This window comes from Medicago sativa, chromosome 2 (assembly GCF_051527215.1).
Source record: "Medicago sativa cultivar Bolivia chromosome 2, Bolivia_mono, whole genome shotgun sequence".
NCBI lineage: Eukaryota > Viridiplantae > Streptophyta > Magnoliopsida > Fabales > Fabaceae > Medicago > Medicago sativa.
The window spans coordinates 4554248-4574739 of record NC_140750.1 but is presented as its reverse complement, the minus strand read 5'-3'; the positions used below and the strand labels follow the sequence as shown (position 1 = coordinate 4574739).

The 20492-nt window shown below is 30.2% G+C and overlaps 2 protein-coding genes and 3 long non-coding RNA genes across 6 annotated transcripts; 2 read left to right on the top strand and 3 right to left on the bottom strand.

Annotated features, from left to right (window-relative positions):
* Positions 1-773: 773 nt before the first annotated feature.
* LOC146943811 (uncharacterized) lies at positions 774-2871 on the top strand. Its single transcript, XR_015025714.1, has 3 exons — positions 774-2376; positions 2498-2552; positions 2692-2871. It is a non-coding gene; the product is annotated as an uncharacterized LOC146943811 (long non-coding RNA).
* Positions 2872-6828: 3957 nt separating this feature from the next.
* LOC146943810 (uncharacterized) lies at positions 6829-8441 on the bottom strand. The gene is made up of 3 exons (XM_085742080.1): positions 8305-8441; positions 7551-8198; positions 6829-7472 (listed from the first exon to the last, which is right to left on the bottom strand). Exons 2-3 carry the CDS (start codon positions 7775-7777, stop codon positions 7271-7273), a joined length of 429 nt encoding a protein of 142 aa, XP_085598206.1. The 5' UTR covers positions 7778-8198; positions 8305-8441; the 3' UTR covers positions 6829-7270.
* A 2146-nt stretch (positions 8442-10587) lies between these two features.
* On the top strand, positions 10588-13960 carry LOC146943808 (uncharacterized). The gene is made up of 2 exons (XR_015025712.1): positions 10588-11557; positions 13188-13960. It is a non-coding gene; the product is annotated as an uncharacterized LOC146943808 (long non-coding RNA).
* Positions 12333-13251, bottom strand: LOC146943809 (uncharacterized). The gene is made up of 2 exons (XR_015025711.1): positions 13112-13251; positions 12333-12636 (listed from the first exon to the last, which is right to left on the bottom strand). It is a non-coding gene; the product is annotated as an uncharacterized LOC146943809 (long non-coding RNA).
* Positions 13961-16351: 2391 nt separating the features above from the next.
* Positions 16352-18192, bottom strand: LOC146943807 (uncharacterized). Of its 2 annotated transcripts, XM_085742079.1 has the most exons (3): positions 17828-18192; positions 17074-17721; positions 16352-16995 (listed from the first exon to the last, which is right to left on the bottom strand). In XM_085742079.1, the coding sequence occupies exons 2-3, from the start codon at positions 17298-17300 to the stop codon at positions 16794-16796; spliced, it is 429 nt and encodes a 142-aa protein (XP_085598205.1). In that variant the 5' UTR covers positions 17301-17721; positions 17828-18192; the 3' UTR covers positions 16352-16793. The 2 variants fall into 2 exon arrangements, with proteins under 2 accessions (XP_085598205.1, XP_085598204.1); XM_085742078.1 differs by lacking the exon at positions 17828-18192 and having other exon boundaries at positions 17074-17807.
* Between the last annotated feature and the right edge of the window lie 2300 nt (positions 18193-20492).

The following is a 20492-nucleotide window of genomic DNA, read 5'->3' as shown; positions in this document are numbered from 1 at the left end:
GATTGGTCTTTGGTTATTTATTTATTTTTGTTGAAATCTATACTTAATTTTTTTGGTGATTAGTCTTTCCATTTATTTGATCTTACTGAAGCAAACGCCCACTTGGATTAGAAAACTAAATTACTCGATGTTTCTATTTGAATTTAGCTCAATTAGGATAGGGTCAACCAAAAATAGAAGAGAGCAACCTTGTAACTCTTTTCATTTGCAAATTAAAAATGAATTTTACTAAGATACTTGTTTTTGATTGGAAATTAAGTAAAAAAGAAAAGAGAAAATAAGTTGGTTGTTATTTCCCCTATATCATAGTTTCCCTTTCTCAATGTAACTAGTTACAAACCCGTGCTTCGCATGGGTTGGTTGAATTACGTATCTTGTCCATTCTAAATGATGAATGCAGAAATCTAAATGATGCAATACAAACAATATCAATGATTGTTTTTTCATCTAAGAAGATTTTCTTATCATTGCTCTCTAGAATTTACTATAGTAGATTTTGGTGAATCTTGCAATTACATAATCTTGCTAAAGCCTTTTTATTTTGGCTGATGCCTGATATATGTTCTTCAGTGTGAAATTTCTGATGCTTTGATCACCTTCATCACTCCTTTTAAAATGAATGAAAAAATGTCACCAATATAAATAAGAAGGCAAGACAAAAGAGGAAAGAAGAGTTATAAAAAAAAAAAGGAGAGTATCACAAAATAGCAATTGATATGATATACTCCATGAAGCATAGACATAATAAAACAAAGGAAGAAACATAAAACTTCAACAAAATTCCCTTAAAAAATGGATGACAAATCGCACTTTGATCTGTGTGCTTTTTTCTTTTGGGAAATAAATCAACCACAACTTATGAAATCCTCAAGTTTCAATATTCTCCGAGATAAAATAGTTTCATAGCAGGTTTCTCAGGACTACTTGAGTTTGTTGAGGATTAACTGATATAAAATTTATCCAGGTTGGTTGCACTTGCTGTAGCTTTACCCAAAGGATAGCTGCACTTGTAAGCAGTGTCTTGATTTAGAAAGTGCTCCTGGTTTGGTTATAGAGGAATTTAGAAAGTGCTCCTGTCATGGCTCTTTTAATAATAAAAGTGTTATTTTAACCAATAGTTTTAAGAGGATTTTACTGAAATTTCCAAGTCCAAACCATCTATGGTTTGGTGCCTCATTCTATCTGCAAATGCTTGCTCAAAGATGGACGTGTTTCTTTGGTCCTTGCTCTCTTTATTAGTTCCCCTTCCCCCTATACATCGTTCTTCTAAAAAATTTGGATGTTTAAATTTATTTGATTTTAATCAAACATCTTAAAATCAAATTCATTTGCTACTGTTAGATACAATAGTTATACCTGTTTATTAGCTACAAAGACTACACTTTTAGTTTTGGATACCAATAGTTAAATGTTATCTGCTGAATTGGGATTGCTGATAGAAAACACATTCTATCATAAGCTTATTTTCTTGAGATCTGGGCTTTTCTATGAATAAAATCTGGATGATATTTCCTTAAGATTGGATACATGTTTAGCTCTATGCTTGCAGAATTCCATCCAGGGGGGTTATTTATTTATTGGTGTTAAAACCTACCCTCATTCAATCTTTTTTAGACCTTTTTATAGTAGAAAGTAGAAACCTTCTTCCCCTTGAAGCATTTCACACTTGAGGGATTTTAATTTCCTATTTCCTCTCAGTTCTTTAGTCCCTACTTTTTCTTTAGTCCGGTTTCTTTGCATGATGTATTTGCATTAGAATATGAGGGTATGCCATTTCTAACCCAATTATTCAGTTTGTATGTTATGTACTCTATCCTGCATATGTAAACTTGACTATAACCTCATCAAAGATTAACTTAAGTTGAGGCCATTTTTTTGGAGGAAATAGATGCAGGGAAGGTTCAGGAAGAAGGCTTCCTTGGTGTTTGTGAAGTCTGAAATATTTGTTAGTATTATTATACCCATGTTCTTGGTGGAATATATCATATGTTTTCTTCCTTTAGGCATTTTGTTTTCTATGAAATGTGTGTTCTTGTTTTTATTTTTATTTTTCTGCCACTACTAAGGCTAGTAAGCTCTTGTTCTGCATTAAGCATCAAGTTTATTTAGATGGATTTGTTTTCTCTTTATAAAGTGTGTTTGACATGTGGTGTATATGATTTTCTTGATAAGTACTACCTTCTAATATCGACTTTCTAGGTGTGTTATAATGTTATGCTACCTCATTAGTTATTAAGCAAGCTATGTGGGAATATGTAGATATCGACTTTCTAGGTGTGTTATAATGTTATGCTACCTCATAGGGAGCTTGCGTTTCAAATTGCTGCTCATTTTGAAGCTTTAGGTTCTGAAATTGGTGGTGTCAAGTGTGTTGTGGTGAGTTTTTATTTTTTCTTTTTTTCTCTCTTAAACAAATCCCTTATGGTCCTGGTTGGTTATTCAAATGCATAATATACAAATCAATCAATTTTGATTGGTATCATTTCCTTTTTCCTAGCTTGTTGGAGGAACTACAACAATCCATCCAAATAGCAAAGCGACCTCATATTATTGTAAGTGTTTATGTTGCCATAGACATTATTCGATTTCATTTCTTTCTTTGTTGTACATCAAATAGGTGAGGGATAATATCCTAAATTTGATATCTTCTGGCATTTTTTATTTATATATGTTGGTTTCTCACTCTTGAAGGTTGGGACGCCTGGACGAGTCTTGGATCACCTACAACACACCAAAGGAGGCCAATGGAGCCTTTTTATTTTATTTTATTAGTTTCATAACCCAATGGAGGCCATTTAAAGGCTATTTCATACTACACTTATGTGGAAAATTCTTTGAAATGTCAAGCCAATATTCATGTTTTTTTTAACACGTTTCAGTGCCTTGCTTCAAATGAAATCTTTCAATTATTTTTTCCCTAAAGTGAGTTATACTTGGTAAAAATATGTCTTGATGAGGTTTTTAAAGATGTGAAAGGTTTTAAAAAACGGTCCGTTACCGAGAAAAAGGCCGCGACAAAAAGGTATAGGTAGCGGACGTTACCGTTTTTCACCGTTTTTATAGAGTGAACAAAAATCACGACAAAACTCCGTTACAACCGCGACGAAACACCGTTACGGCCGTAAAAAAATTCCGTTCATGACAATAGACATAGAATCCGGATATTTTTTCAATTGAGATAGATGAAAATCATATTTTTAGTACATATTTGATCATAGATTACATAAGTTGTGTGAATTAATCACAACATTGCACAACTCTTAAATAATGATAGTAACTTAAATAACTACTACATAAAGATTTGGAGTTCAAAACTATATAAGGAGATAACTTATACTACCTCCGTCCCGGTATAATTGACCTACTTTGGTTTTTCACACAGATTAAGAAAAGTGTATAAATAAAGGGGAAAGTGAAATATATTGTATTGGGAATGATAAAAGTAGTATTATTTAGTGTTATATTGTATTGGAAATGATGAAAGTTGTATTGAAAATTGAAATGAGTCAGTTATTTTGGAACACTTTTTTTTAGAAAATGGATCAGTTATTCCGGGACGGAGGGAGTATAGTTTAAGTTCCTTATATAGTTTTGAACTCCAAATCTTTATGTAGTTTAAGTTATTTAAGTAACTATCATTATTTAAGAGTTGTGCAATGTTGTGATTAATTCACACCGCGACAAGCGCAATCCGTATCGCAACGCTCGTAACGGCCGAAAACGCGAAATCCTATACGCGATCGCGACATTGACCGCGACCGTTTTTTAATACCTTGGATGTGATACTACAGAAAAAATTATGAATGGATGGCCACTGTGGTCTGATGCATTTGTTTGATGTTACTTTAGAAGTAGACCAGAACATGACTTAAAAAGTAGCAAGCTTTGGTTTAGGCTACCTACCTAGTTCAATCTTTCCTTTGTGCCTAATGTTACCCGTGTAGATGTAGAAATCTCATAAGTTTGCATAATTAGAATATATCTGCTGCTTGCTTTTGACCACATCTAATATAAAAAAGAAAGAAAAAAAAACTACTACACATAATGTTTTTCTCATTAAATTTTGTCATGTTTATCAAGCTAACCTCTTCAAATATTCATATTAAACCTGATATATGGATGACGTGTATATTTCTAGTCTCTTCCCAGAAAACACAACATGAAATGTCCAAGTAGGTTAACAAAACCACCTATTTAATGCATGCATATTCAACAATTGTGCTCATAATTCAAAAAAAAAAAAAAAAAAAAAAACAGTTGTGCTAGACCGGAGAGATACAATACAATCATGGGTACATAGTAGTAGTAGTAGTAGTACAAATACAATAGATTAAGCAAAGTAAAAGTATTTTATTTAGTTTAATAGCAAGTAAATTATGGGTAATGGTGTTTTATGCACAAAAGAGAGCACTCAGGTTATAAAGGAGTGGGATTAAATTAATAACAAAATTTCATCAGTTTTGGATGTTTGTGAATCAGAAGCTATTGTTAGTTATGCTTGCACTGATTGTGTTCATCACTTCCATGCTTCTTTCATAGGATTGCTACCTTGTATACATTCTCAGTCCATTATTTCCTCTGATGCATACTTTTCTCAAAATTTGTTGTTACATTAGATGACCTATTTGAAAATTATACCCCCTCCGTCCTATAATAGATGACCTATTTGAAAATGTGCACTATTGACCTAACATACTTTGACCGTATTTTTCTACTAATATACAAAGATAAATAATATCATATAAAATATCGTTGGATTCGTCTCGATGGATATTTTCAAAATATTAAATTTTCATAATTTTTCTAATAAATTAGTAAAGTTATTTAAGATCAAAATTATACATTGGTATGTGTGACAAGGTAAGTTAACAAGTACTTTGGTCTCATTTCGTAAAAAAAAAAAAAAAGTACTTCGATTTTGAAGACAAAAGGTCGTTCAAGAAGTTTAGAAGATAACAATGTATATCTTTTTTTTAACTTCAGATTTATTTATTTTATAATTAAGTTTTTTTTGCCGATACTCTTTAACAATATATATATATATATCCTAGAGAGTTTATTCTGGATATTTATTACAAGCAAAATGTTCAAGATAATACTGTTTGATCTCGACATGAAAATGTACTTAATAAATTTAGGCTTCGATTAACTCTTGCTATCCCTATGTCGGTTCCATCAGATTCATCATCTTCTGATGGGTTGGGTCTTCTCCCACTGCTTGGAGCACGGGTGCTTTATGTCCTTTTTTTATGTGACAAAGGTGGAGATAATTAGAAGTACAACTTTTGTTTTGGAAAGATTTTGCTGCGCACTTAATGTATACAAGGATATATTTTTAGGTTGCTAGCTTGCTTCTTAGAATATAATTGCTACCTTGTATTTAGAATTCCATGTACTCTGTATTATGCACTTTTTATATTTTGTTTGGTGAAGCACTTTTCGCATACCTTGTGCGGGGTGTAACATCATTGTTATTAATATATATTATTTTGATTTATGCAAAAAAAAAATGATATCTTGATATTGAACCTTGTATGAACTTGAAAAATGTATCATCATCTTTATGTATGAATGAAATGATATTATGGTTCATTATTGTGTATCAATTTGCTAAAAAGATCTTGGATGCTAAAATTGAGAGGTGTGATTGATAAAATTATTTCGCAATAATGTGTGTATTAATGTATTGAAAATTAAAATATTTAATCTAACAAGAAATATTTAATTTAAAATATTTTAGTTATTATATTAAATTAATTAAATCAGAGATGATTTTAGTTTTTGAATTGAGTGATTTATTTTTAGAAAACTAATTCAAACTTCACCGTAAAAAATTAGTTTGGTTCATGATTTCCTACCAAAATATTTACTCACTAAAATAAAATCTATATTTATTTGACTGTCAGAAAATTGTGTCTTGTATTTTTACTTTTGTGTAGTCCAGTCGTTTTCAATGTCATCAATTTTGTACCTAGCTTTTAGTGTTTTACCTTATCTATTTAACCTTTTTAATTACTATAAAATTAATTTTGTACTATAAACAAACACTGCCACATGTGGCACGCATTCAATTTTATTATTACTTGCAAACAACTCATCCAATCCTGTAACCAAAAAAAAAAACTCATCCAATCCAACATTATTTTATTTCCACGAGAACCATGCAATGATTATTTTATTATAAAAAGAAGCTTTCTGTTTTAGATCGATACTTTCACTGTTGGTGTTGGTTACTCTCTTGTCACTATTAGAGCATCTCCAATGGGGGGTCCTTACTTAACAAGGACCACTCCCCGTTAAGGACCCTCCATTGGAGGAAGAAAAATCGAGTCCCCGTTAAGGAACAGACAACTATATAAGGACCCTCTCTCTCTTGAGTAACTAACGGGTCCCACGTTTAAAAAAATAATAAAATGTGTACCACTTGGTCCCACTTGCATAAAGAAGTAATAAAATGTGTACTACTTGGTCCCACTTGTAAAAATGAGTAATAGATAAATTATTTTTGTTTAATATGTAAAGATAGTGGGACATATTTAAGTACTTTTCATTGGAGTCCTTATTAGTGTATTGCCATTGGAGTCATTGAGTCCTTGATAGGTACTTTTATTAAAAAATTATAAATAAGTGATGTGTCATGTGGGGTCCATTTAAGAAGTCCTTGTTAGGGAACTACCATTGTGGATGCTCTTAGTAAGCATAATAGTCCACATTCTTAATCCAATAACTGTGATTCGGTTCTTTCTTAAAAGACAGTGAAAGTAACAGTTTAGAGCAACCAACACCCTAGTTATAATATACATAACAGTTTAGAGCAGGAGACATTAATTATACATAACTAGGGATTTAGAATACTAGGGACATTAATTATACATTAATTATACAATAACATACTCCATCCGGTCCTTATTATAAGAAAAAGTTGACTTTTTAGGTTCATTGTGTAAGTGATGTATCTAGTCTATATTTATAACAAGATACATTAATTAATCTATGAACCAAAAAAGTCAATTGTTTCTTATAATAAGGACCAGAGGGAGTAGTAAATAACAGTTTAGAGCAGGAGACATTAATTATACATAATTAGGGATTTAGGTACCCCAAAAGGAGACATAAATTACAATACTAATAGGGATTTAGATGCCCAAAGCCGCAAACTACTATAGATAAGTTCAGTTCTACTTACTCCTTACTAATACTACTAGGGATTTAGATACCAAAGTGCAAACTAGAGAAAAACAGTTCCATCATCCTCAGAAAAGTAGTTCCATCAATCATCATCCTCTAATCCATAATCAGGTGGAGTATAATAACTAGCTGGACGTTGTGGGCCAAGAGGCTGCACCCTGGGCGCACAACAACGATTGGCACGCGTGATCAAGCGATCCCAGTACTCAAGTCGGTCTTCATAGGCCTTGAGCCTACCATACTGAGTTGGAAGGTAGTCCTCGAACATGATATCACCAGGGTCACTGAAAATATAATAGGAAAGATTAGATAATAAAACATTAACGGTGCCAATTGTAAAAGTAGATGAAAAAATTACTTACATCTCACTAAAATCACGGCCGCCCTTCTCATATGCACTCTTAACATTTTCAAGATGTGTATTCAAGTCTGATTCATGTTTTGAAATATGAGCACCCCATACTGTTGTCAAAGCTTTGATAATTTTCTTGTAACATTTTCTTACAAAATGAAAACCCACGTCATTATCAAGATCAAGATCAAGATTAAAAATATGACGAGCCTTTTCATTGGACATATTATCGATCATAGAGTTTTCAGCTGCACGTCGTTCTTCACGACGTCTTTCTCTCGCCAAACGTTCGGGAGAAGTCTAATAAACAAAATAGTATAGAGTAATGATATTTTGACACCCATTTGATGACAACTTTGTTTTTCTCACTTCTTATTGGTCAAAAACAATGGAGAGAGAAAAAGGAAGAGAGAGGATAACAACATCATGTGAGTATGAGGGAGAAAGTTGTCTAAAAGTTGTCAAAAAGTGGTTGTCAAAATATCATTTCTCAATAGTATAATCAATCTACTAAAAAAGTAAGTAAAATTACTGAACTGATCTGCTAAAGAAAAGTAATTAAAATCACTGATCTGCTAAAAAAGTAATTAAAATCACTGATTAAGTATAATCAACCTCGTAACTATTGCCACTGGAAGACATTATGTGAAGTATAAAACTGCAAAAAAATAAAACAGAAAAGTAAAAGAACATATATTAGATAAAAGGGATCAAAGAGAAAAACAGAAAAGTGAAAGTAAAGAAGAGAAGTAAAAGCAAGCAACCTATTCTCTTGGTGAAAAAATATTCAACTGAAGCAAAGTAAAATATGCCCAGAAATCATGTATTTATAGAGCGGCCGCTTGGTTACAAATTATTTACCCGGGTCGGTTATGTCCACCACAATTCTCTTTCGGCCCAAATCATTGTCCGGCCCATTATTCTTTCTTTCACCTTCTTTCATTTTCATTACTCATCAACAGTACTAGTAACTTCTTCACAACCACACATTTGAACTGCACCAACATGTGCTACTTACTTTTATCCAACTTACAAAAATATGTATTCTAGTCTAGCTGTGGTAATTGGCAGTAATAAATAGGGAGAAACCCTTACTCAGTCATCAAAAATAGAAACACCATAATGAGGTGAGGTGGTTGTTATGAGTCTTATTCAACTAGTTTAATATGCATACTGCAACACGTCTATGTCCTATGTATTAAGCAAGTGACATTTCCTTTTCCCTTTCATATGGTTTAATTCTTTTAAGTCTTTAAATTATTTAGGGTTAAATATGATTTTGATCCTATAAATATACTTTTATACTATATTATGTACCAAAATTAATTTTACAATAAAATATAGAAACCTTATGATTTTTATAAACTGAAATGTTATTTTTTCTTTTAAAATGACATTTTAACAAATACTACCTCCGTCCCAATTTAATTGACCTACTTTGGTTTTTCACACAGATTAAGAAAAGTGTATAAATAAAGGGGAAAGTGGAATATATTGTATTGGGAATGATAAAAGTAGTATTATTTAGTGTTATATTGTATTGGGAATGATGAAAGTTGTATTGAAAATTGAAATGAGTCAGTTATTTTGGGACACTTTTTTTTAGAAAATGGGTCAGTTATTCCGGGACGGAGGGAGTATAAAAGTTGATGATACAATGGATTTATGGAGATTTACAAAAAGTGGTTGGAATTAGAAATGCTTTGTTGAATATAAAGACAAGTTTAGAGTGCAATACCACTCTTTCAAAAATGATTCGTTGATTTCTCAATCAGTGAGGGTGTGTACTTATATTTTTTTACATTGTTCAGTTGCTCTCACTCTTTGTACTTTGTAGTATAGTACAGTACCTACCACCTTTCACATTTCGTTTGCTCTGTCCCATCCCATTGCCATTGGTTTCTTTTCTCCCAATGTTTTCCCATTTTGAACTTTGCTGAGTCACCTCCCACTCTTCACTTTCATTAATTATCCGATATGTTATATTCGTAGTCAAAATTTGAAATCTACGTACTAGTATTCTCTTGGGTATCCTCTCAACAAAAAAAAATGTATTTTCTTGGATGTCTCAAATTTCAACTCAACTAGTCGAGATACCCGTGCTAAGCACGGGTAGCGCGGCTTCGCCGCGCTGTATGGCCGCGGCTCCGCCGCGTGTCGTGTCTCGGCTGTGCTTCGTATAGTATTTTTGTTGTCCATAGTGAAAATATGTAAAGTATGTCAATTAATAATGTATATATTGATTAGTAATAATAAAAAATTATAAAATAATTAAATTTGAATATGAAAAAATATATATTAAATTTTAGTATTGACGATATTAAAAACCTAATAAATAAAAATAATCATAGTTTTTATTTACTAATCTGTTTTAGTGTGAAAAATATTAATAAACATCCCGTGAAAAATCATAATTAATGTATTATATTTTATTGTTATCGTAAAATACATTTCATAAATAAAAATATACTAAAATATTTCCATAAAAAAAATATAGTGAGATATATTTTTGTTAATATATAGTTTAAGTAATCATTTGTATTCTATCAATATATATTCCCATAAAACAAACATATAGTCATATATATTAATATATAGTCAATTCACTGACATATTTTTTTTAATATATTCAAAACTTAGGCAATCATGATGTTTAATTAAATATATTAAAAAAGGTAATAATTAAAACTGATTACTTGTTGTATTTACTAATATGGGTTGACAATCGTTAAGTTACATATGTATTTTTGTATACATCAGACCAATGATCAAATTGTGTCCCATAAATTGTGTCCCATATGTATTTTTTATCGATTATTATTATTATTATTATTATTATTATTATTATTATTATTATTATTATTATTATTATTATTATTATTATTAATGTATTATATAATATTGTTATCGTAAAATACATTTCATAGACTATTTTATGAATATATTAATTAGTATATATATATATATATATATATATATAGTTTTGATATATATAGTTTTGATATAACTTTTATTTTTTGATTTTATTAATCTGAGCAAGAGTGATGAAGGTGGTTTTAGACATAATATCTTGATTTTGTGAATACTGGGGAACTTTGACTGAATTGGGAAGCACTCCGAAATTCCCATCTGCTGAATTTGTTTAAATCTGTCATGAATAGAATTGTTGATGGTGTCAGATCATTAGGGTCGTGAAGTGTTTTGCCGCGATTTAGTGAAGTGATCAAATAATAGTTGATACATCGACATATATTTTATTAATATATTAATAAAATTTAGACAATCGCGGTGTTTAATTAGAGATATAAAAAAAATACTAATTAAAATTGATCATTCGTTGTAGTCCTTAAAATGGATCTCATCTTACAATTTGACACTCCAACGAATTTTTTAGTGATATATTTTTTAAAAACAACAAAACAAATTGAAGTTTAATTAATCATAATAGATTATGATATTGTTGTTCTTTTATACAAAACCCACCTAAATTTTTTTTAACAAAAAACAGAGCAGCAAGAACGCTAATTTTGTCCCACAATCTCTCAAAAAAAAAACTAATTTTGTCCCACAAACAAATCAATTTGCTCTCAAATAGAAACTTTATCAATTTTTTATGATTTCTTTCCATCTTTGACTTTTCAACTCACACAAGTGACATTAAATTTTGTCTTATTCCCCATTTATGTTTCGGGAATCTCTCACCCATTCCATTCCATTATTACTTTTCATTCTATCACTTTCCTTCTTCTTCAATCTCTCCCAAAACTCAAGCCTCCAGCCACAAACCGGCCACCTATGTCCATTTCCGATCACCTTTTTTGCAAATAAAAATAATATTTTTTATCCTTTAATCTTCCTCTATATTTCTGTTAAAACAAATTTTTTTAAGGAGTCACTTTGAAAAAAGGGTCATTATAATCTTCTCATATTTCTCCACCAGAAAAAAATAAAACTTCTTCCCTGTAATCTAGATTTGACTCGCATAAAGATTAGTACCAGATCTGCAAGATTGATCATGTAAGCTTTTATTTTATTGTTTAGTGTAGGATATGTTTGTGTTTATTTTTGAATTTTCTAATGAAAAATATTTTGTATGAAGATCACTCACACTTCCATTTTCTTAATGATTTTTTGAATTTATTATTGTTGATACAAACATAACAAAGAAAAAAAAAACTTTGTTTTCAGAAGTATCTATGTTATAATTTGTACAATTTTGTTTGAGATTAGAAATATCAATGTTTACCTTTTTATAAACGGTTTAATATTAAATCGATCTGAAAAATTGATAAACATAGTAGAATATTATTTTGCAAAGTTATGAATTTTTATTGATTTGCCTGGCTGCACTCTTATTTTATGTATTCAAATTTGAACAGTTTGTATAGATATATCTTAAAACATTAGTATTAATAGTTACGAAGACACTTAATGTTTATAGATTATAAATCGGTAAAAAAAATAATCGTGTATTGTGATAGTTTCACGGAATTTTTTTATATAAGGAGTAAGAAAGTATGAAAAATATATATTTAATATTAATAATATTCAAAAAAGAAATGAAAGGTTAAAGATAATTGATTGGTTTTTTTTACAAATAATAAGTTTACTTTTATTTTTACAAAATATCTAATTGAATTTTAGTATTAATATTAAATATTGAGTATTAATATAAATGAAAAATATAGTTAGTAATTGTTTTTTGTTACAAAAAATATATTTAGCATTAATATATAGTGTTTTTAAGATAAATTAAACAAAAGGCATGATGGTGGGCAATGCAAAAACCAAGAAGAAGAAAAGCAACCTTCACGTGATAATTGAGGCAATCAATACAACTTAGTGGCAAGCAACAAAACAAAAACACCATTCTCCAAAAGTCACATACATTAATTAAATTACTCAAAACATCATGTTCTATGTTCCAAAAAGATGCCTTCTTTAAATTACTCAAACTTCATTGCTGTAAAACGTGTTTTGGTTCTATGTTCTTCACCGTAAATTACTCAAAAGTTTCTTCTATGTACATCTTCATCTCTTTCTCTCTTCCTTTCTGCAATTGTTTGTATTCTTCATCTTTCAATCTTCCTTTCAATCTTTCAAATAAGATAAATGAGATAAGGGTAATTTGTTATTCTTGAAAATATTTTCAGATATTAAGTCAAAATGCAAATTCAAAGTTTTGTACAAAAATTCTTGTGTAACAATATCGAGTATAGTGTTAAACTTTGTTATAGATCTGAAATAAGCTATTTGAATTTCTTATTTAAACTATACATCTCCAAATATTTTTTATCATATAAATATTTGAAAGTGACTTAAAAATCAGATTTTAACTATTTTTTTCTTCTCAAAATACATTTATGAAAAAATAAGTAATTCATTTTAAAATTTGTTATTTATTATTCTATTTGTATTTTTTATCTCGAAAAAGTTTGTTTAAAAGTCTTGTCAAGTTTTTTTTTTTCTTCTCTAAATATATTAATCTGTAGATTTAAAAAAGCAGGTTTGTTAGATATTTGTTTGTTATAATAGATATATAATTTTCATATATAAATGAAGAATCATCACCTCATATTTATTTCTTCATAACAATGACTTTGCTGCAAACTATCACCTCATTTGTGTCTCTTTTCTTTGTTTGTAGATCAATGAAGGGACAAAAACTCCATTACATTATCCTGCAACAACATTTATAGAGCAGAGAGACAGTGGTTGGTCTAATTGAAAAGAAATTCAAACATTTTTTTAAGGTTGAGAAAAGAGACAGAGCACATGAAAGACAGAGTCAGTTTGTACCTTCTCTCCCACACACTCTTCAGTTTTTGCAATTTCAGGCGACAGTTTAAGGAAACAAAATTAACAGTTAAAATCATCTCATTTTCGGTTTGTACATCTTTCTTCACCTGATGAAGACGAGTAATTTCTTTTCTCTCATACCTGCAGCAATAACAACAATCAAATGAGAAGATTAGTTGTAGAAGATGAGAGATGACAGAAATGAATTGAAAATTAGAGAAAGTAGTAGTAATATAGAAGATGAGAAGGATAGAAGAGAGAAATGAAGATACACATTTTTAGAAATAGAAGGTAAATGATGGATATAAAAACAATCAGTGAAGTTTGAAATTTGAAGAAATAGAAGGTAAATTATAAGAATAGAAAACAATAAAATGTGAAGAAGAAGAAGAAGAAATAGATAGATATAACATTGAGAAAGAGTTTTAGCTAAAATGAGAAGGAGACATGAGAGAAATGAAGTATGTTTTTGTAGAAAGAATGTAAGAGAGGGAATATAAAGTGAATGAATGAAATTTCAAATTTCAAGTGAATGAATGAAATTTGAAATTTGAAATTTGAAATTTGAAATTTGAAATTTTGATAAAAGTGGGAAAGTTGAGTTTAGTTGCAAAATATCAAGTGTAACCTTTGTGTTATAGTTATAATTGAGTTTAGGAGAAGGGTATTATAAGTCCGGTAATGGTAAAAAGCATAGGAGTCTCCCATTTGAAAATTTGTTACCATCTTACCCTTGTATACATTCTCAGTCCATTATTTCCTCTGATGCATACTTTTCTCAAAATTTGTTGTTACATTAGATGACCTATTTGAAAATTATACCCCCTCCGTCCTATAATAGATGACCTATTTGAAAATGTGCACTATTGACCTAACATACTTTGACCGTATTTTTCTACTAATATACAAAGATAAATAATATCATATAAAATATCGTTGGATTCGTCTCGATGGATATTTTCAAAATATTAAATTTTCATAATTTTTCTAATAAATTAGTAAAGTTATTTAAGATCAAAATTATACATTGGTATGTGTGACAAGGTAAGTTAACAAGTACTTTGGTCTCATTTCGTAAAAAAAAAAAAAAAGTACTTCGATTTTGAAGACAAAAGGTCGTTCAAGAAGTTTAGAAGATAACAATGTATATCTTTTTTTTAACTTCAGATTTATTTATTTTATAATTAAGTTTTTTTTGCCGATACTCTTTAACAATATATATATATATATCCTAGAGAGTTTATTCTGGATATTTATTACAAGCAAAATGTTCAAGATAATACTGTTTGATCTCGACATGAAAATGTACTTAATAAATTTAGGCTTCGATTAACTCTTGCTATCCCTATGTCGGTTCCATCAGATTCATCATCTTCTGATGGGTTGGGTCTTCTCCCACTGCTTGGAGCACGGGTGCTTTATGTCCTTTTTTTATGTGACAAAGGTGGAGATAATTAGAAGTACAACTTTTGTTTTGGAAAGATTTTGCTGCGCACTTAATGTATACAAGGATATATTTTTAGGTTGCTAGCTTGCTTCTTAGAATATAATTGCTACCTTGTATTTAGAATTCCATGTACTCTGTATTATGCACTTTTTATATTTTGTTTGGTGAAGCACTTTTCGCATACCTTGTGCGGGGTGTAACATCATTGTTATTAATATATATTATTTTGATTTATGCAAAAAAAAAATGATATCTTGATATTGAACCTTGTATGAACTTGAAAAATGTATCATCATCTTTATGTATGAATGAAATGATATTATGGTTCATTATTGTGTATCAATTTGCTAAAAAGATCTTGGATGCTAAAATTGAGAGGTGTGATTGATAAAATTATTTCGCAATAATGTGTGTATTAATGTATTGAAAATTAAAATATTTAATCTAACAAGAAATATTTAATTTAAAATATTTTAGTTATTATATTAAATTAATTAAATCAGAGATGATTTTAGTTTTTGAATTGAGTGATTTATTTTTAGAAAACTAATTCAAACTTCACCGTAAAAAATTAGTTTGGTTCATGATTTCCTACCAAAATATTTACTCACTAAAATAAAATCTATATTTATTTGACTGTCAGAAAATTGTGTCTTGTATTTTTACTTTTGTGTAGTCCAGTCGTTTTCAATGTCATCAATTTTGTACCTAGCTTTTAGTGTTTTACCTTATCTATTTAACCTTTTTAATTACTATAAAATTAATTTTGTACTATAAACAAACACTGCCACATGTGGCACGCATTCAATTTTATTATTACTTGCAAACAACTCATCCAATCCTGTAACCAAAAAAAAAAACTCATCCAATCCAACATTATTTTATTTCCACGAGAACCATGCAATGATTATTTTATTATAAAAAGAAGCTTTCTGTTTTAGATCGATACTTTCACTGTTGGTGTTGGTTACTCTCTTGTCACTATTAGAGCATCTCCAATGGGGGGTCCTTACTTAACAAGGACCACTCCCCGTTAAGGACCCTCCATTGGAGGAAGAAAAATCGAGTCCCCGTTAAGGAACAGACAACTATATAAGGACCCTCTCTCTCTTGAGTAACTAACGGGTCCCACGTTTAAAAAAATAATAAAATGTGTACCACTTGGTCCCACTTGCATAAAGAAGTAATAAAATGTGTACTACTTGGTCCCACTTGTAAAAATGAGTAATAGATAAATTATTTTTGTTTAATATGTAAAGATAGTGGGACATATTTAAGTACTTTTCATTGGAGTCCTTATTAGTGTATTGCCATTGGAGTCATTGAGTCCTTGATAGGTACTTTTATTAAAAAATTATAAATAAGTGATGTGTCATGTGGGGTCCATTTAAGAAGTCCTTGTTAGGGAACTACCATTGTGGATGCTCTTAGTAAGCATAATAGTCCACATTCTTAATCCAATAACTGTGATTCGGTTCTTTCTTAAAAGACAGTGAAAGTAACAGTTTAGAGCAACCAACACCCTAGTTATAATATACATAACAGTTTAGAGCAGGAGACATTAATTATACATAACTAGGGATTTAGAATACTAGGGACATTAATTATACATTAATTATACAATAACATACTCCATCCGGTCCTTATTATAAGAAAAAGTTGACTTTTTAGGTTCATTGTGTAAGTGATGTATCTAGTCTATATTTATAACAAGATACATTAATTAATCTATGAACCAAAAAAGTCAATTGTTTCTTATAATAAGGACCAGAGGGAGTAGTAAATAACAGTTTAGAGCAGGAGACATTAATTATACATAATTAGGGATTTAGGTACCCCAAAAGGAGACATAAATTACAATACTAATAGGGATTTAGATGCCCAAAGCCGCAAACTACTAGAGATAAGTTCAGTTCTACTTACTCCTTACTAATACTACTAGGGATTTAGATACCAAAGTGCAAACTAGAGAAAAACAGTTCCATCATCCTCAGAAAAGTAGTTCCATCAATCATCATCCTCTAATCCATAATCAGGTGGAGTATAATAACTAGCTGGACGTTGTGGGCCAAGAGGCTGCACCCTGGGCGCACAACAACGATTGGCACGCGTGATCAAGCGATCCCAGTACTCAAGTCGGTCTTCATAGGCCTTGAGCCTACCATACTGAGTTGGAAGGTAGTCCTCGAACATGATATCACCAGGGTCACTGAAAATATAATAGGAAAGATTAGATAATAAAACATTAACGGTGCCAATTGTAAAAGTAGATGAAAAAATTACTTACATCTCACTAAAATCACGGCCGCCCTTCTCATATGCACTCTTAACATTTTCAAGATGTGTATTCAAGTCTGATTCATGTTTTGAAATATGAGCACCCCATACTGTTGTCAAAGCTTTGATAATTTTCTTGTAACATTTTCTTACAAAATGAAAACCCACGTCATTATCAAGATCAAGATCAAGATTAAAAATATGACGAGCCTTTTCATTGGACATATTATCGATCATAGAGTTTTCAGCTGCACGTCGTTCTTCACGACGTCTTTCTCTCGCCAAACGTTCGGGAGAAGTCTAATAAACAAAATAGTATAGAGTAATGATATTTTGACACCCATTTGATGACAACTTTGTTTTTCTCACTTCTTATTGGTCAAAAACAATGGAGAGAGAAAAAGGAAGAGAGAGGATAACAACATCATGTGAGTATGAGGGAGAAAGTTGTCTAAAAGTTGTCAAAAAGTGGTTGTCAAAATATCATTTCTCAATAGTATAATCAATCTACTAAAAAAGTAAGTAAAATTACTGAACTGATCTGCTAAAGAAAAGTAATTAAAATCACTGATCTGCTAAAAAAGTAATTAAAATCACTGATTAAGTATAATCAACCTCGTAACTATTGCCACTGGAAGACATTATGTGAAGTATAAAACTGCAAAAAAATAAAACAGAAAAGTAAAAGAACATATATTAGATAAAAGGGATCAAAGAGAAAAACAGAAAAGTGAAAGTAAAGAAGAGAAGTAAAAGCAAGCAACCTATTCTCTTGGTGAAAAAATATTCAACTGAAGCAAAGTAAAATATGCCCAGAAATCATGTATTTATAGAGCGGCCGCTTGGTTACAAATTATTTACCCGGGTCGGTTATGTCCACCACAATTCTCTTTCGGCCCAAATCATTGTCCGGCCCATTATTCTTTCTTTCACCTTCTTTCATTTTCATTACTCATCAACAGTACTAGTAACTTCTTCACAACCACACATTTGAACTGCACCAACATGTGCTACTTACTTTTATCCAACTTACAAAAATATGTATTCTAGTCTAGCTGTGGTAATTGGCAGTAATAAATAGGGAGAAACCCTTACTCAGTCATCAAAAATAGAAACACCATAATGAGGTGAGGTGGTTGTTATGAGTCTTATTCAACTAGTTTAATATGCATACTGCAACACGTCTATGTCCTATGTATTAAGCAAGTGACATTTCCTTTTCCCTTTCATATGGTTTAATTCTTTTAAGTCTTTAAATTATTTAGGGTTAAATATGATTTTGATCCTATAAATATACTTTTATACTATATTATGTACCAAAATTAATTTTACAATAAAATATAGAAACCTTATGATTTTTATAAACTGAAATGTTATTTTTTCTTTTAAAATGACATTTTAACAAATACTACCTCCGTCCCAATTTAATTGACCTACTTTGGTTTTTCACACAGATTAAGAAAAGTGTATAAATAAAGGGGAAAGTGGAATATATTGTATTGGGAATGATAAAAGTAGTATTATTTAGTGTTATATTGTATTGGGAATGATGAAAGTTGTATTGAAAATTGAAATGAGTCAGTTATTTTGGGACACTTTTTTTTAGAAAATGGGTCAGTTATTCCGGGACGGAGGGAGTATAAAAGTTGATGATACAATGGATTTATGGAGATTTACAAAAAGTGGTTGGAATTAGAAATGCTTTGTTGAATATAAAGACAAGTTTAGAGTGCAATACCACTCTTTCAAAAATGATTCGTTGATTTCTCAATCAGTGAGGGTGTGTACTTATATTTTTTTACATTGTTCAGTTGCTCTCACTCTTTGTACTTTGTAGTATAGTACAGTACCTACCACCTTTCACATTTCGTTTGCTCTGTCCCATCCCATTGCCATTGGTTTCTTTTCTCCCAATGTTTTCCCATTTTGAACTTTGCTGAGTCACCTCCCACTCTTCACTTTCATTAATTATCCGATATGTTATATTCGTAGTCAAAATTTGAAATCTACGTACTAGTATTCTCTTGGGTATCCTCTCAACAAAAAAAAATGTATTTTCTTGGATGTCTCAAATTTCAACTCAATTACTTGAGTTACCATAATCTTATAACATTTGATTTAAAATTGTCTTAACGAACGGATTTATGTAGATCGGATTAAACTGGACAAACCAATCAAGATATTCACCTTTACTTATTATCAATCATCATTATTTCTTAGTATTAAGGTATTGTATGTCCTATTTTACAGTAAACATATTCCTTTTAACATGATTTTATAATATTAATATTAGTAGTAATAGAATTTATTTAGACAGGTATTAATAGATTATTTTACAATTATATTATATCAATAGAAAATCACATAATTTAAACTATATTTAGTTAATTGAATCGGGTATGATATTAGTTTTTGAATCAAGAGGCTACTCTTAAAAAGACCATTTAAACTTTAAAAAATTGTGGGACAACTCATGGCACCAACTTTGTACTTAGCTTTTACTGTTTTACCTTGTCTAGTCGTTTTCAATGTCATCAACTTTGTACTTAGCTTTTACTATTTTACCTTGTCTTTTCTAGAAACTAGAATAGAAAACTCTCAGAATATTGGTTTAGCTTCTTTATTTCTTGATGTTGCCATTGCGAACTGCTAAAAGTACATACATAAGACTATGTGCAATGGTGCTGTTGAACCTGACATTAAACAAGCAAAAGCACTGGCAACAATAAGTGACGTGTCATTTCTAGTGGTCTACTTGTATTTTACTTTTTTTTAATGGATTTTAAATTGAGACAATAATAAGTGAAATACTATCCTTTAAAGATTATAAATAAATGATAAGGATTGTAAAAATTTGTGTATTAATGTATTGAAAATTAAAATATTTAATCTATCTAGGAATATTCAATTTAAAATGTTTTAGTTAATTATATTAAATTAATTAAATCAGAGATGATTTTAGTTCCAAATTTTAGTTAATCTATCAAGGAACATTATACACACTAAAATTTGTTCCAAATGTATAATGTTAGCTTCCAATGTTTGGACCCTGGACCTCCTCATAGTAGTTAGTACTCATCATCGATATCCTTCAGCTTACTATCTGAGTTGTGTGCTTATTCCAAATGTATGCAATTATTGATTGTCTCTGATGCAAATCTAATGTAATCAACTTAGACTGATTGTTTTGTGCACGTCAGTTATAATACAACAAAAAAATGACTCAGTGCATGGAATTTGTCCAACCATATATATGTGCTACCAATTACAATTTTGTTCCCGGTATATAAACTATTGACAACATATTCTTGTGATGAAATAGTCCATTGGTGCATAATCAAATGAAGGGTACGTAGGAAATGCTTTATGATCCTGAAATTGATCTTGGAAAAGCATGGCAAGCTAGAACGAGACTTTATCATGGATTAT

Coding starts and splice junctions, on each gene's coding strand:
- LOC146943810 (XM_085742080.1), bottom strand. CDS start 7,777: ATGATCGATAATATGTCCAATGAAAAGGCTCGTCATATTTTTAATCTT. Junction 7,473..7,550: donor GGCCGTGATTTTAGTGAGAT/GTAAGTAATTTT, acceptor TTATATTTTCAG/TGACCCTGGTGATATCATGT.
- LOC146943807 (XM_085742079.1), bottom strand. CDS start 17,300: ATGATCGATAATATGTCCAATGAAAAGGCTCGTCATATTTTTAATCTT. Junction 16,996..17,073: donor GGCCGTGATTTTAGTGAGAT/GTAAGTAATTTT, acceptor TTATATTTTCAG/TGACCCTGGTGATATCATGT.